Source organism: Cricetulus griseus (assembly GCF_003668045.3).
Source record: "Cricetulus griseus strain 17A/GY chromosome 1 unlocalized genomic scaffold, alternate assembly CriGri-PICRH-1.0 chr1_0, whole genome shotgun sequence".
Taxonomy (NCBI): Eukaryota; Metazoa; Chordata; class Mammalia; order Rodentia; family Cricetidae; genus Cricetulus; species Cricetulus griseus.
This window is the reverse complement of record NW_023276806.1, coordinates 93,940,464-93,958,230: the sequence shown is the minus strand read 5'-3', so window position 1 is coordinate 93,958,230 and position 17,767 is coordinate 93,940,464. Positions and strand designations below refer to the sequence as shown.

Here is a 17,767-nt window from a genome sequence, read left to right as displayed (position 1 = left end):
GGATTAGGAGAGGTGGCCTTGTTGGAAGAAGTGTGTCACTAGGGGGTGAGCTTTGGGGTTTCAAAAGCCAGTGTCAGACCCAATCTCTCTCTGTCTCTGACTGCCTACTGCAGACTAAGATGTAAAGCTCTCTGCTACTTCTCCAGGACCATGCCTGCCAATCTTCCTGCCATGTTAATGAACTAACCTCTGAAACAGTAAGCAAGGCCCCAACTAAATGCTTTCCTATCTAAGAGCTGCCTTGGTCGTGGGTGTCTCTTCACAGCAATAAACAGTGACTAAGACAATTATCGTAGTTTCATTAAGTAACAAATGTCCTGAAAGCTGAACCAGAAGTCATTAAATTAAAAGGCCAAATCAAAAGATATGCATACACCATTTCTCAAGTGCCCTAATGAAAGAAGAAGGCATATTGGTTAAATGAACTTATGAAACCGGCCCAAAGCTCCCACGCTATGAGAAATGAAAATAAGTAGCACAAATATATCCAGACTAATGTTTCCAGAATGAATTAAAACATGCATTCAGAAATACTCAAAGGCCTTAGCTACACGTAAAAATAAGGCAGGAAAACAGGCAAAGTCAGGTGATATTTCTGAATTCAATAAAAGCCTAGACGAGGCTAAAATTAAACTATGTAGATAGCTATACAAAGGTATTGTTTGTCAGGTAAGTAATTTACTGGAAATTTCTCATTTGATGATCACACATCCCAAGCGAGTCTCCACATCTTTGAGCACACCTCATTGACTGAGGATAGGAATATTCTTCCTCAGCCAGGAGGTAGTGGCACTCCCCTTTAATCCCAGCACATAGGAGGCAGAGGAAGTTGGTCAGATCTCAGTGAGTTCAAGGCCAGCCTGGTCTACAGAGCTAGTTCCAGGACTGACACACAAAGAAATCCTGTCTCAAAAAAACCAAAAAACAAAAAACACATTTCCTCATAGTTTATCCTCTGTACTGAATATTAAAGCAGCCAGTGACCCAGCAACTCTGCCTCCACACCCAGTTTTCAACCAAAAGGATCAAAGTTAACATCCTCAGTCCTACAGTGTATCAACACTGTGTGCCTCTTGAGATGGTTTGATAAAAACAAATCATTTCTGTTGTGTTCCTACCAAACAAGTATAACAAAAATCTAAATCATAGGAGGTGGAGTCTACCAAATAGTTGGCCTATATATAGTCTTAAAAACAGTTGAGGTCCAGAAAAACCAGAATTGGGGAATTGCCCCAGGTTAAAAGACAAGCTGGGGATACAGCTCAATGCAAAGCATTTGTATAGAACTGAGTTAGGCCCTGGGTTTGATCCCCAGCACCACAGAAAGAAGAGAAAAAGAGAGGGGGAGTCAACTAAATACAACACGTTCCTAATAGAAAATAAAACTCATATGGACTGCATATTAGATACACAACTGTACTGTTGTTAAATTTCACTGATTTTGACACCTGTTCTGTGCTTAGAAAACAATCTAAATCAATACCAATATCTAAGTATACAGATCATGATGTCTCTAGTATTACCTTCAAAAATTAAGAAAAAGGGCTAGAGGTGTAGCAAAGTGATAGAAAAACTATAGAATGTTCCAGGCCCTGGGTTTAATCCTTAGCAACAGAAACAAAACTTTGCTACTATAATGTGTTGTAGTACATACTGTATTCCAACTACTGGGGAGGCTGAGATGGCCACTAGCTTGAGGATAACCAGATGAAACCTTTCGAAGGAGGGAGGCAGGTAGGGAGGGTGAGAGGGGGAGGGAGGCAGAAAAAAGAGAGAAAGAAAAAAGGAAAGAGAGAGGAAGAAAGAAAGACACAGAGAGAGAACGAAAGAGAAAAAGAGAAAGAGATATATATGCATATACACACAGATAACCAAGCCAAGCTGTGTTGGCAAGCAAATTACCAACAACTAACAAAGGATAAATACAACAGTTCCTTGTATTGAAGTTGAAAATCTTCTGAAGTGTAAGATTTTTTCAAAATAAAGATTTTTTTCTTTTTCCAAAAAAAACCAAAAAACAAAAAACTACGTGACCAACCATATACCAAACTTGGCAGTTTTTTGCCTGGCAGGGTCCAAAGAAACTGTGTTTGCACTTGAGCCAGTGTTTCCATTACATTCTTGGGCTTTGAGGACACCCCTGCTAAACAAAGAGTTTTGTTAAATGACTTGAGTTTGAGAGCAAGAACAGAACCCTGGTTATGAAATGTGTTACATCATGCTCATATGTGTACATGGAATTGTATGTGTGTATACTTAAACCTTATATTCCATATTCCGCCCAGCTCCCAATCCAACTGCAACTTAAAAAAATGAAAACAGCTTAGTAAGGTGAGATGCAGAGTTTAAAACTAGCTATCCTTTCTGAAGAAATCCTTTGCAAAATGCTCCCTGAGGACAACACACCCAGGTCAGGAAATTATAGGTTTTCTTAGGAGGAACCTGGGCACCAAGAATTTTCATGGTTAACAGTAGAGACCTGATATGAAAGCCTTTACTTTTCCAAGCTCAGAACTGTAACACTGTGCTACTGTGGCCTTATGACAGGAAGAAAACAAACACCACAAAAGGGGCCAAGTGGGGGATACAGAAAAAAACAACAAGCGTCAACATGTAGAGTAAGAGATGTTAGCCAACACCATTTTGTCATTCATATAATATAGGCCTCAAAATTTCCTCAGATTGCAAGAAAATATATGTTTACGAGAAGACTGGCTATAAAGAGAACACAAGCATATGATGTGTGATGGTGATCTAAGAAAAGAGACCTCTTGAGAACATCCCTAGGTCTTATGGTCCAGGCAGCAGCAACAAAAAAAGTAAAAATGACAATGATATAGGAGCAGCATCCACAGGCCTTCAGAATGGAACAGCACTAGGCATTTGTTTGTGAGGATGGATGGAATGAACCAATGACACTGAGGGAAAAGCCGCAGCTCTAATTAGTTCAGGCACTGGCAAGAGTGGACAAACTAGACAAATGTTTTTCTTGATATCTTGAGGGTGATGTTTGGAATAGCTAAATGAAACTAAGCCAGAACTAAGTCGGCCATGTTCAGGTCTCTTTTTCTCTTTCTTTTCCAACTTTATTCTTTCCAGCTCTGCAAATATTTAAGTCTTGGCAAAGTTCAAAACTCACAACTCACTCTTCTCTGGTGTCTGAGAAACATAATACGGAAAAGGGAAAAAACGAAAGTAATACGGAATGAAACTATGACTTGTGCTGGGAAGCAAAATAATTCCCACTGAGATTTCCATTTATGGCTTAGAAGAAAACATCTGGATACACAGGTAGCAAGCATCTGGATATACAGGTTGAGAAACAGAGCCAGAGGGAGAGCTAGGTGCCTTGAGAAAACATACTCCCACAGCTATTGGAAATTATTTTATTAAAAGACTAATAGCCCAAGACCTGGAGAGATGTCTCAGCAGTAAAGAGCATTTGGTCTTCAGACGTGAGTTCAATTCCCAGCACTTACATGGCGGCTTACACTATCCAAACCTCCAGTTCTAGGAGGTTCATTGCCCTCTTCTGACCTCTATGGGAACCAAGCATGCCATGGTGTACAATACATAATAAACGGGTGAGCAAAGTACTCACACACATAAAAATAAAATAAATCACAGAGAGAGAGCAAATGAGAATGCAACTCTCCAACCCAATCCCCCTTCACCACAGTCAGTCTTCAGACAATATTCCTTAACTTCATATGAGCAAACCATATCAAAGCTATATTTTATATAAAATATTTATGGTTTTACTCCTGAGCCATCCAAAGAAATTGGAAAAACTAAAGTAAAGGAGGACCCAAAATGCACCAAAATATATATTGCAACAACATTTATAATGGTAAAAAGCAGAATAAACCTTTATGTCTATCAATGGGAGGTTGATATAAACTAGACAGAGTAACACAAAACTTTGATTCCAACTGCTGGGAGAACTGGGATGGGAGGACTAGGAATTTGAGACAAGATAAGGTTACAAAGTGAAACCCTGCCTCAAGAAATCAATAACTAGACTAGGATCTAGCTGGGTGGCAGAATGCTTGCCTAGAGCCGAGTACAATATCCACTATTCTAAAAAAGGAAGGAAAAAAAAACAGATTAATTGATTGAAAAACTAATGACCTCACTAGTTAAATAATTCACACAAGGATCAACATGCAGCCATAAACATGATACAATGATCTATAAACTAGAGAAACAAGACCAAGTCTATTCATAACTTAAGATAATTAAAATGTAGTCTCTTATTTACAAAAATTATATGGAGGGGCTGGAGAAATATCTCGGCTACCATAAGAGTGCTTGCTGCTCTTCCAGAGAACCCACATGGAGGACTCACAGTGACAATGAACTCCAGCTCCAGGGAATCCAACACTCTCTTTTGGTGACACCCCACCCACCCACCCACCCCAAACACGGTACACATACAGAAAAACAAACACATACATAAATAATTTTTAGTAAAAAAAATTGTATAGGGGCTGCAGAGTGGGCTCAGTGGTTAAGAGCATTTGCTGCTCTTACAGAGGACCTGGATTCAGTTCCCAGCACCCACATGGTGGCTCAAAATCATCTGATCCAAGGGATTCGATGCCCTCTCCTTTAACCTCTGAGGCAACAGGCACACAGCGAGTACACACATATGCATGCACACAAATGCATGCAGAGAGAGAAAGAGAGAGAGAGGCAGGCAAGACACCCATATATGTAAAAAAAATTTACAAAATTGTATGGACAAAGTATGATAACACGCACAACTAGCCAACATATGGGGAAAGAAAATCTTGACTGGTTTAACTTTTTAGGAAAGAAATTAAGTAAGAATTACTAAGTTTATAAATAGACATACTCAAGAATTCTACTTGAGCAAACTTACTCTCTACATAAATATTGCATGGCTCTAGGATATACCTTGTATACCTTGTAGGTATACAAGGATGCAACATTGTAGCATTGAACAACCAGCTAAGTATCAACATGAGGAGTTGGTTAAACAAAGCACACATATCGATTACAAACTATGACACACTATTTGTAAGACTGAGTCAGTTGGGATGCTGTCTAACACCCGCTAAAGTTATTAAAAAGAAATATGGACCCATGCAAGGATGTGTGCATAGAAACCCTAGAAGTTGCTAGTGGTGATGTCTGTGGAGCAAGAATAGTCAGAGGTCACGGTGGCAGGAGACTTACTGTTCATGTTCAAGACTTACTGAACCAATTTGGGCTTTTTTACCATATGCTAATGTGTCTTATTAATGAAGACACCTCATCAAAAGGCATTATGCATGGGAACAGAGAGGTGGCTTAGAGTTTAAAAGCACTAGCTGACCCTTTAGAGGACCTGGATTTGATTCCCAGCACTAACAGTTCACAACCATCTGTATGTAACTCCAGCTCTAATGCCCTCCTCTGGCCTCTGCAGCATTAGGCACAAAAGTGGTACGCAGGCATTCATGCATCCAAAACACCCATACACATAAAACAAAAAGACATTACATGGAAAAAGAACCTGAAATTTAAAGATATTTATGATACACTGATTTTTTTGTTTGTTTGTTTTCGAGGCAGGGTTTCTCTGTGTAACAGTCCTAGCTATCCTGGAACTAGCTCTTTAAACCAGATATATTAAATTTTTGAAGCAGAAAGAAGAAGAAGAAGGAGGAGGAGGAGGAGGAGGAGGAGGAGGAGGAGGAGGAGGAGGCAGTCTTATTTTTGTAACAAAAAAATTTTAATTTTGAAAATTAATTTTTTAATTAGAAAAAGTGGGTTTTCCCTCTTTAGTACTTAAATAAGTACTTGGAGTACCCACCAAGGCTTTTGTTTTCCAGGCCTCTCATATGGTATTATTTTGCTGACTTCATCATGGACAAAGCATGGAAGAACAGCTGTCCCTGACCACCACCAACTGCAAAACACCCAGGGAATAAATTTAGACTTCTAGAAAGGAAAAGGAAATCAATCAGTTGATACTCCAGTTTTGGGGTGGTTGGTGAGTATGACGATCACACACAGGGAAGAGACAATATCACTAAGGACCCAAAGCTGAGATCAGAGAGCAATGTCCAAGTGTCATTCAACACTTACCAATTTGGATCAAGTGACTGAATGACAACCATCCTAGAATTATTGGTGCGGGGGTGGAGGGTTGAAGAGGAGGTGAGGCTCCAACTTTATGTGACAGAAATCCTCCACAGCAGGGGATGTTGCCAAAGAAGACAGGTGATAGACAGGATTTAAACTATCAAATTCTTCTCAAATCTCCCAACAGAGGCATTTACTATTTGAAGAACAAATTTATTCAACTATGTATTTTGAAAACGTTCATTTCCTTTATAGTTAGGACTTCGGATTTTGTGTTATTTTATTTCCCCTCATTTTCTCTCCAAGTAGGTTATATTTCTTTTGAGTGAAAAGTTGGGGTTTTTTGTTTTGTTTTGTTGGTTGTTCTTTTTTTTTTTTTTTTTTTTTTTTTTCTGGTGGGAAGGAAGATGGGGCATTGAGAGAAAAGGCCCTGAGTGAAATGCAGGTAAAGTCAGGAATGTTCTACTGGTGGCAAACAAATCCTTGACTCTGCTCTAAGGTCAATGTGGCCTAGTCTAGGATGATTACTGTTAAAGCAACTCTTCAGAGTCAAGGATCCCCCTTGTTCCCAAAGAAGCATCCTGGGACACAGTTACTACTAGGAGGACCACTGCCTGGAAGCCCTATGTTTGCACATACATTTATTTGTCTTAATGGGGTCCCATGACTGGCTGAGACAGCTTTCAAAGCACTAAGAATGGCAAACATTTCCAGGCCAACCCTACATCTCAGGGCCTCAGGACTTCGGGGATTGAGACAAAAGAACTTTATGTCACGTTCTCTTAGTAAAAAAGAAATACTTTCATGTTGCTGAATGATTTTAGTTTTATGTTTGAGAAATATCACAACATGCAGAAGGGATGCTTTCCTTGTCTGGAACTCACAGTGTGACTGCCACCCCAAAATTCCTCTGCCCATGATCTGACAACAATGGGGCTGGGGCCAGATTTGCTTCTTGGTACAATAGGCAAAAGCGTAATTTATTAACAAAAGTGCCTGGTTGATAAAAGCTGCCACACCCAGCTGCAACTAGCATGGTGTACTCTTGTAATCTAAGCACATAGAAGATTTAGGGGGTTGAAACAGGAGGATGGAGAATTTGCAGCTAGCTGGGCTACACAGTGGGTTCCAGGCCAGCCTTGGCTATATAGTGAGATCCTGTCAAATGAGAACAAAGTGTATGCTGGGTTCGGGACTCCTGAAGGAAGAACATTAATTCTCTTCTAATAGGCTCTGCCATTGAGGGTGCAGGGACTAGGAAAATCTAATCCTTAAGATCACAAGAATAGTTAGAACAATGCATTTCCTTATGAGCTTGGTGTTCAGCAGGTACCAAGGCACAGACTATCTAGTTCCTCAAGTCAACACTATCATGAAGATCCAATGATTAGCATCATTTTGCAGGCTTGGGATTAAACCACTGACTCAACAAAAACAACAAAAAAAAAGTGTAACACAAGAGAAGCTCAGTTATGACCTCACATTATCGACTATAGAAAACAATCCCCCAGTGACTCCTCATCCAGGTCTACACCCTAGCTAAGGGCTGGGCTTGGTAGGAGGCTCCATTCTCCACACACCCATTGCTTTACATACTATAATACTACTTAATGTGAACATCTTTTCTTTTGATCCATATTTCTCTTTTTTTCTACCATAAAAATTTTTTTGGAGGCAGGTCTCTCTTTGTAGCCTTGACTAGCCTGGAATTCACTATGTAGACCAGGCTGGCCTTGAGCTCGAAGAAATCTGCCTGTTCCTGTCTCCCAATTGCTGGAATTACAGGTAGTGTCACTCCACACAACTGCTTTAAAAATGGAGTTGTTATTGATAATAATTAAAGTCAACAGCCTACTTAAAACATGAATTTTGTCTGTTTTATGTTATGGGGGTGGGGAGGATGGACTTTCGCATGTATAGTCCTTTTCCTCCTTCCCTGTGTTGCTCAGAAGAAAGGACCCTTAACATATTGACAGTCCCCCAAAACAGTACTCACAGGGCTCAAACCTACAGATCTGTCCCGTCTCCTATATATAGTTCCCAAGGTGTCATCCTTCCCGCAGGAATGCCTGGTAATTCAGACTTCAAAGTCACAAGTCTACTTACACAAAAATCAAACAGCAAAACCTTCCAGTCAACCAAATGTGGAAAGCATCAAAATTTAAAACAATTGAAAATTATACCATGCTGGGAGTGATTATTTGAATTAAAGTAGAAGAAAGTAGGTTTTTGCAAAATTTCCCCTGCAAAAGCAGTTCCATGCTAGAAAATAGAGGGAGTCTGGACATACATCCACCATGTCAGCCTGCAGAGTCCCTGTTCTTACAAAGTCACTAACTCCGAGATAGAGAGATAAGCAATAGGCCTACGGACACACAACTAAAACAGATTAGATATACAAGCTTGGAACTCACAAGATATCTGGCTAAGAAGCATCTTGGGAGCCAGGAGGAGAGACACAAGCCTATAACCTAACACTTAGGAGGCCTAAGCAGAAAGATAAGAAGTTCAAGGTCATCCTGTCCTACAAGGCAAACTAGGGGTCAAACAAGAAGAGTGGTATATGCTGGGCCTTGGCGGCGCACGCCTTTAATCTCAGCACTCGGGAGGCAGAGGCAGGAGGATCTTTGTGAATTCGAGGCCAGCCTGGTCTCCAGAGCGAGTGCCAGAATAGGCTCTAAAGCTACACAAAGAAACCCTATCTCCAAAAACCAAAAAAAAAAAAAAAAAAAAAAAAAAAGAGTGGTATATACACCTTTACTCCCAGCACTGCCAGCACTGGGAGGCAGAGGAAAGAGGTGAGTTTTAGGCCAGCCTGACCTGCATGAGTTCCAGATTAGGCAGGGCTACCAAGGAACCCTTGTCTCAAACACAAAACAAAGAAGAGAAGGCGGAAGAGCCATGTCACTCTGGGACATGGCCAAATTGGTTTCATCCCAACCATACAAGGTTGGCTCAACATAGGCAAATAACTGTAATATAATATATACAAACAGACTTGAGGACAGAAAGTTTTTAAGCATCTCCATGGATGTAGAAAAGACCTTTGACAAGTTAACTTCCTTCATGTAGCCTTGGAATAGGCATAACTAACATTATAATAAATGGCACAAAGCTGACATTTCTTTAAAATCAAAAATGAGACAAGGGTGCCACTCTCTCCTTGCCTGCTGAAAATAGTGCTTGAAGAAAGAAAATGAAGAAAGGAAGAAAGAAAATGGATACAAATAGGAAAAGGTGGGGTCAAAGTACTATTATTTGTAGATGGCATGATCCTGTATTTAACAGACCCTAAAGAATTAACCAGAAAGGTTTTTCTTCTTCTTCTTCTCAAGACAAGGTTTCTCTGTGTAGCCCTGGATGTCCTGGAACTCACTCTGTTGACCAGGCTGGTCAGAGATCCACCTGTCTCTGCCTCCCGAGTGCTGGGATTAAAGGTGTGGGCCACCATCGACAGGCCAGAAAAGTCCTAATACACACTTTCATCAAAGTAGCAGGATATAAAATCAACATCCAAAAATCAGTGGCCTTTATATATACCAATAATAAGTTTGCCAAGTTAGTTTTTTTTTAAAAACCTTATAATTAATACCCTAGGAGGTGCTAGTTTCACCAAGAGGGTGAATGACTTCTATAATGAAAACTTTAAAACATTTGAAAAAAAATGGAAAATGACTGGGCAGTGGTGGTGCACACCTTTAATCCCAGCTGCCAGCCCTTGGAAGTGAGAGACAGGCGGATCTCTGGGAGTTTGAGGCCAGCCTGGTCTACAGAGTGAGTTCCAGGACAAATACAACTTCTTTGTATTTGTATTTTTACATTTTTTAAACTATGAGTATGGGTGTGGGTATAGATATGTGCCCATGAGGGCAGGTGGGCCAGAGACATTGGATTCCTCTGGATCTGGAGTTCCAAGCAGACAAGAGCACTTGCTGCTCTTGCAGAAAACTGGGGCTTAGTTTCCAGCAACCACACAGCAGCTCCTCACTGCCTCAATCCAATTCTATGGGTTCTGACAACTTCTTCTGGCCTGCAAAGGTACCAAAATATGCACACAATATACACAAAAACATGCAGGCAAACACATTGAAAGTTTATTTTAAAAAATAGAGGTGTGTGTATGTTACTGTATTAACTGTCATATATATATATATATATATATATATATATATATATATATATAATTCCTAAACTACACCCATACAGAAAATAAGAGATTTGTTTCTGATATATTTATATATATTTAGCTCTATTACTGACACCACAGTTTATATATACTTAAGATTAACCTTTAAAAGTGCTAATTCTATTCTCTGTGAGTAATGCAAGTGTCTGTATTTTGCAATTGATTTCACACATACTTAAACAACCTTCCATTAAGGGGGAACATAAGTTCACCTGCCAGCTACACTCTCCTGACAAGTACCAGAGTTCTAATTTTAAGTTAAGGGACAGAAAGAGGGCATGTCCTTTTTAATTCATAATATGAGCCACAGGAAGTATTGTGACTTAAAATAAAATGTTCTGAGTAAACGATTTAATTCTGGGATCATGCTGCGGTGAGGGTGACACGGGACAATGGATGAACGCAGAGTTGGCTCAGTGGTTAAGATCAGTGGCTGCTCTTCCAGAGGGCCAGGGTTCAATTCCCAGCACCCACATTGCAGCTCATAACTATAACTCCAGTTCCAGAGGATCTGACACCCTCTTGGGTCTCCATGGGTACTAGGCCCAAAAGTGGTACATGTACACACATTCAGGTAACACATCCATATACATAAAATAAAACTGAAACTGAAATTTATTAAAAAAAAAAAAAAAAAGAATGTTGGCTCAGGGGTAAAGCATTTGCCTAGCATGAAGGAGACTCAGGGTTCAACCCCTAGTACCGTAAACAAACAAATGAAAGCCACTACCCTTGCCTAACTAGAAATCTGCAAAGTAAGGAGTTTTATTTGGCTGCTGGTAAATGTTTCAGAATATTTGGATTACAGTTTTGTTAGTATAAGTGGGCTTTCAGTGTGTGCATACATACACAGATGGATTCACATGAGTCTTCATTACCAGATTTTTAGCATTCAGGTTCTTTTTAATTATTCCACTTCTTGCTTTTACATTTTTAAAATTTTGTAGTTATTTATTTATTCTGTACATGACATGTTCATGTCATGATGCATACGTGACAAGGTACAGGAGTTAGTTCTCTGTCCAGTATGTGGGTTCTGGGAAGAGATCTCAGGCCATCAGGCTTGGGGGCCAAGCACCTTTAAGTCAACATAGCTTGTACAATTTTTAAACTAGGAAGAATTCATTAAAAAACACAGCCAAGCACAACTGATTTCACATTGAATGTATCAGGAATATACCAATAACCTAAATGTCTACCAGGTAGGAGCTAGCTAAATGAACTGAATATGACATATTATTGTGCTATACTACTAAGCCACTTCCTCCAATCGATATTTACTCATACCTTGAATGTGCTTCTTAGAGCTATGTAGTGTTTTCAGTCCTTTCTCTCTCTCTCTCTCTCTCTCTCTCTCTCTCTCTCTCTCTCTCTGTGTGTGTGTGTGTGTGTGTGTGTGCGCGCGCGCGCGTGTCTTCCTCTTTTGGATGGAATTGCTTAGTAGTTTTTAAAGTAAAGTCGGGGAGCAGAAAATACTCTCCTTTCTAAAAGCCACACTGAAACACTGTAAGTGTAGGGCATATATATGTGAAGAAGCCACCTGCAGATCACATACTAAGGTCCAGCTACTAAAACCAGAACAACTGAGGCTCAAACCCTGGCTCTCTGTTGTCTACAAGCTATGACTCAGAAAGTTTCCTCATCTATCCAGTGGGGAATCCTGCTGCTGTCTGGGATTGTGGGTTTAAAGGAAGCATTATCCAAGCACCCTGCCTGCTGGCAGGGCCATCTTCGTAGTCTTCAAGTACCAATTCACAAGAAGGCAGTAAATGCCTTTCTTGCCTTGCTTAGTCTTAATGAAGACAAGAGTTCAAGATTTTTCAAAGAACCCAAGAAAATAAAGAGAATGTCAGAATTCTGCTGGAGGCCTAGAGTACCAGTGTCACAAATGATGTGGCAAAAACATCAAGAAAAGGAAGCAAAGGATGTAGCAGATAGAGAAGAAAACACTCCAGTACACGAACAGACACAAGGCAAGCACAGCTGTTTCTGAGTCCCAAAGCCATTGGGTAGACTCTGTCAGGACCCAAAGAAATCCCCTGGACAGGTCTCATTCAGTACAGAGGTCCTCCCAGCGCTTCTCACCCTACCCCTTACAGCCAAGGGTCTAGCCCTCATTTCACTTCCCCCAGCTTCTCTTCTTCTCTTTCCTATATAACCTTAGCCTTTTTTGGCCATGAGCTCTCTGTCTCTGTCTCTCTGTCTCTGTCTCTGTCTCTGTCTCTATCTGTCTCTCTCTCTCTCTCTCTCTCTCTCTCTCTCTCTCTCTCTCTCTCTCTCTCTCTCTCTCTCTCTCTCTCCCTGGCTGTTAGCCGACTCACTCTTGGCCTCTTGATCCTCGGCAATTCTCCGCTTGCCCTCTCTGCACTTGTCTCTCTCTTCTCTTACTCTCTGGCTCTCCTCCCTCTCTTTTCTCTCCTTGCCCTGTTCATTCTGGACAATTCCAGATGCCTCTGGCTGAGCTCCCTCTCATACCTGCAATAAAATCCTTTTCCTCAACCATACCTAGGAGCAGTCCTGTCCTGATTTTCACTCAGACTCCTCCTTCAACTAGGAGTCAAAGGTTGGGGCTTACCAAGATTCGGCTGGGACACTGCCAAGGACCTTTGTGGCACCGAAGTGGAAGTGATGGCAGGGTGGAGGTTCACATGATTCAGGGGCTGATTCATCGCCTTCCTAGGGTCTTGCCATGTGGTGATTTTTTCTATGTGACTAAAGGAAGGAAGACAATTAATTACTTGTTTAACCATCAGTATTGTCATCAACATCACCATACCCACACATCAGGGACACTGGTTCTTCCCCTTGGGTCAGCTTACAAGTGGTTGACAAATTGCTTTTGGTTTTACCCAAGGACTCTCTAGCCCATTTGGCCCTACATTCGGGTTGAGGCATAGCAAGGACTGCATACAGCCTAACTCAAGGAGCCTACACACATTAGCACCTTAGCTTCCTCACTCCCTTCAATCCTCACTCACAGATGCTACTGGAGGGCAGCCCTCCAAAAGCTGGTCCCATACTAAGCCCCCAAACCACATCACAGATCATACATACTACTTTACAGAACCTGCCCCACTCCATCAAGCTCAACCTTTAGTGAGCAGCCTCTAGTGTGTGTGTGTGTGTGTGTGTGTGTGTGTGTGTGTGTGTGTGTGTGTGTGTGTGTGTGTGTTGGGGGGGGATTAAGTGGATGGGTGCATTCTAAATAGTCACAAATTCATGCAGTACCCCTGCTTTTATTTATAAATGGTATCAGAGATCTTTCTATATCCATTAAAGACAATAAACTATAGCATTCTAAACTGAGTATTATCCTTTTGTTCTGGTCTTAACCTGGTCTTAACCAGGTTTGCCTCTTCCTGTCAAAACCTACTTAGACACTTCCTGAGATACAAAAGGAATGCAACTGTTCTTTTAGTTAAACACACTTGAATTTTGAATAACAAACGTGTTCTTATCTTTAGGGTTAAGAAACTACAATAGCCATCTCTCTGGATTTATGCTAGAACTAGAAATTTCCTTCCTGTAAAGTTGCATTTCCTCTGGTTTTTCTTTCTTTCTCTTTCTCTCTTTCTTCCTTCCTCTTTTCTTAGTTTCTTTTTTTTTTTTTTTTTCTTTCCTCCCAGTTAAATGCTTCTTCCAAGACTGGGATGTGTTAACATGGGGAACTCTTCCATTGCCTAGAGTGAAGACATGGTGTTCTTCTAAGAGCTTCAAATTGAGTATGATTTTTTAAAAATAAAGGCCAAGTGCTTAGCATGGGGAGGGTTGGTGCTACGGTTAATTTTGATTCATGAATATCAAATGCAGAAGATGTCATCTCAGTCTTAAAAAAAAAAAAAAGACACAGCAGCGAATTGAATAAAATCCTTTACTCAGCCTTTGGGCATGAGGAAACTCAGAGAGCCCCAGGAAGTCTTCAGAGTAAGGAACTAACTGACAGAAATGAACTAAATGTCAAAATTTAGTGAATTCCCTTTAGCAGAGTAATTAGAATTAAAAAAGCAAAACACTATGATTGTTCTTACAGGGCCAATCCCATTGTTTCCAGGCTAGGAAGATGGCTTAGTGGGTGAAAGCACTCAGCACTCGCACATGAGGACCTCAAAGCTCCAGAACCCATGCAAGACCTGGCATGGTACTCTATGTCACTTATCACAGTCCCCGGGAGGCAAGACAGGAGACAGAGACTGGAGAATGCCTGGAATCTGGCTAAATTGGCCCTCACAGCAGCAAACAACAATGAGAGCCAAGTCTACAGAAAAATAAAACAGTCTAAAACTCAAAACACCTGAGGTAGTTCTCTGACCATCACATGCTGTCATGAACACCTCCCCTCTCCTCTCCCCTTTGGTACCATAAATCTAAGATACCAGCATCATAAATACTGATACTATCTGAGACCCAGCATCAGAACCCAGTCTACCCCTGATAGGGAGACATACCAATATACTTGATTTGCTGATAGAGATAGGTCACTGCTGTCATCAGCCATATAGGGGCAAAGTTAAAGGATTATCATAGCAACTGGAATGCTACATTCCCAGATGCCAAGCCCCAATCTCCCCACTTCTAAATAAGCAGGTGATGGTTTATGAATGTGGTGGGACATGGTGGATCCTGCGTACAATGCTGACATATGAAGTGGTGGCTACGCCCTGTATACAAAAAGGCTGTCAACAACGCTTTCCAGCCTCCATCCCTTTGAGCACTCTGCCTCATCCTGATAGGTCTGAGTTCAAAGACTAAAACAGGGCTTACCCTAAAGCATGAGGTCCTGGAATTCCCACCATGTCCTGGTAGCCACCAGGACCCACCTTTTACAAGTCTACAATCAGCCATTACTCTTTGAAGAGTCTTGTTTCCAGATCTAACTGTGTCATTCACTGCCTTCCAAGACTACAATAAAAGAGGAGCTTACTTGGGTGAGAAACATGAAAGCTGAGCTGGTATCGGGGAGACAGCTGTGCAGGGGTTATGAATTTGAGTGGTTTTCTTCTCAAATTCTCACACAATGAAAACTACTCATTTACAAAAACTCCTGAGGTAGCTATGAGTGGAGACAACATATTTGGAACTACATCTTGTCCCAATGTCAAAAGATTGTACACCCTTCTATCCTAAATGCAATAACTCAGGAGAGACTGAATTGGTGACAAGGTCAGCATTCCAGATTTGACTTGACTAATTTATTCCCTTGTTTAGGTGACTTGGAGCCTTCAGTGTTGGCTCCCCTCACCCACTTCCCAAACCCAAAGGATGCCACTCACTTTCTCATCCCCTTTCTCATCTCAGGTCCCTCTATTAATACAACTGAGTCACTTCCTTTCTCCTGTTTCTCAATGTGACCGTGCTGTTTGCCAGGACTGAGAGTTAGCTAGATTAATTCCACTTCCCTGCTACCCCCACACCTCCTTCCTGGCTTTATTCCCTAGCCAGGATTTACTTTAAGAAAAGGCCTTCTATTTTAAAATGTGGAAATTAACATCAACACATCTATATACTCATATATTCAATTTTCCTTTGTTTAAAATATTCTATAAATACGTGCCATTTTATTCTCAAACATAAAAGTGGAACAAAAAAGGGGGGCAACTAACCATGTTAGGTGACATAGTAAATAATGGGTTCACAGGAGGGGGGGGTTAGTTGTTTTTTTGTTTTCCTGTGTTTTTCCTATCTAACTGCTTTTTGCTTTATAGGTTTTTAACAGTGAGTATGGATTGTTTTTATAAGCAACCAAGACTGAAATACTCATGAAGGTACAATAAAGGAACAAAGGAAAATTAATGCACAAATATGTACATGACCTAGCACTGGTTACTGAAGATAAGATGCAGGACATTCAAAGGCCGGTCACCCTCAACATCAGTTGTTGTCACTTTTAATGACATTCCCCTCTAACCTCTTCCTTCACACTCTCTCAGTCTGGGGAAGAGGCAGATTTCTTTCCCAATAGAATAAACTCTTTTGGGCACATAAAGAATATAAAGATATATAAAAAAAATACAGAACAATTACAAACACTACATTTTGAAAGAATTAAAAATCTTCATAGCATGGGCAAAGAATTTTGTCTCCAAATATAAACTTGGAGAAGGGTGTGGTGGTGCACGCCTTTAATTCCAACATTCCAGGAAGAATCAGGCTGATCTCTCTAAATTCAAGACCAACCAAGGATACATAGAGAGAACTTGTCTCAAACAAAACAAAGCAAAAGCTAAACAAATAACAAAACAAATAAAAAAAAACAGTTAAGTTCCCCATGCAGTTTACAAAGAATAACTTCCAAAGAGGAAGGAAAACTTTTCTTGACAACCAAAAACTTTTCCATAGACTTAACACGAAATCCCTACAAAGGTTCCTCATGAAGGGCACTGAGTAGCACTCGGTGGGAAAGGTGCTCACAATAAATGTGAAAGGGTGTCGTTCCTCCTTCCTTTGAAGCCCAGGCCAATAGCAGGCATCAAGCCCCAGCGGGAGTGTGCTCCATGATGAGCAGCAGCTTCAGGGACCTGGGGTTTGCCAACCAGACAGTAAAGGGCAGCCAGCTTTCCCGAGTCTGAGACGATTGTTGACTGGAAAGGATGGCTTCTGGAAAATTGATATGTCAAATAATCTTTCCCCATAGATTAATACTTGCTGCCATAAAGACAAACACCATTTTAATTACTAGATAAACTCTGTGGGGTAAAGATTAACTGTAATAGGGAGAGGAACACTCTCACCCTCAAATCAACACTCACTTCCAAGCCTAGCCCCACCTGTCAACCTGGGGGACTGTCACTACCCTAGTTTTCTCCTCTTAAGCACTGCTTTGTCCTTTAGCACTTTTCCTCCAAATGAAGCAAGGCCAGGGGCTCCCTCCTCAATCTTGATGGCTTACCTTTCCCTTTCTTCCTTTCACAACTCGTTCTCTGTCTCTCTTAGACTCATATCCTAAGACTCATATGGAATCCAAGTCATCCTTGGGAATAAGTCTCCAAAGCCCCTCTCATACAGGCCTCTCCAGAGCCACTGCTGCCACTGTAACCAATTACCAGACTCTTCTGGTACAAGCCAAAAAGTTTAGTCTTGAAGTCACAACATACATGGGACCTGAACTTTAATACTAGAACCGACCCTGTGTCACCCAATTGGATAAGTCATTTAACCCACCCAAGACTTGGTATCCATAGCCAAAAAGAAATGCAAAACAAACCAGCAAAGCCCCTACAACAAATATGCAAGTACAAGCAACTCCGGTCTACCCTAAGCATTCTAGACTATCAAAGTCACTTAACAGCTTTCATGACGCCATGACCAGGGTCCCAAAGTTCACTTACTTAATGAGCACAGGACAGGCAGGCAGCTCCTGCCTCAAGCTCAAGGCCGACAAAATTCACTCAACCAACCAGAGACTATACACCTATTATGCACACTGCATGATGCACTGGGCAGGTATAAAATGAAAGCATTTTATAAATATAAACCTTGACTAGTAGCAGA

At 41.0% G+C, this 17,767-nt stretch overlaps 1 protein-coding gene across 2 annotated transcripts in view; it reads right to left on the bottom strand.

Moving 5' to 3' along the window:
* The window catches only part of Wwtr1 (WW domain containing transcription regulator 1), a 118,923-nt gene that overhangs the window by 30,400 nt on the left and 70,756 nt on the right, over positions 1-17,767 (bottom strand). For both annotated transcript variants that reach the window (XM_027395013.1, XM_027395012.2), the window contains exon 3: positions 12,855-12,991. In XM_027395013.1, coding sequence (XP_027250814.1) covers positions 12,855-12,991 — 137 coding nt within the window. The remainder of the gene's footprint in view (positions 1-12,854; positions 12,992-17,767) is intronic.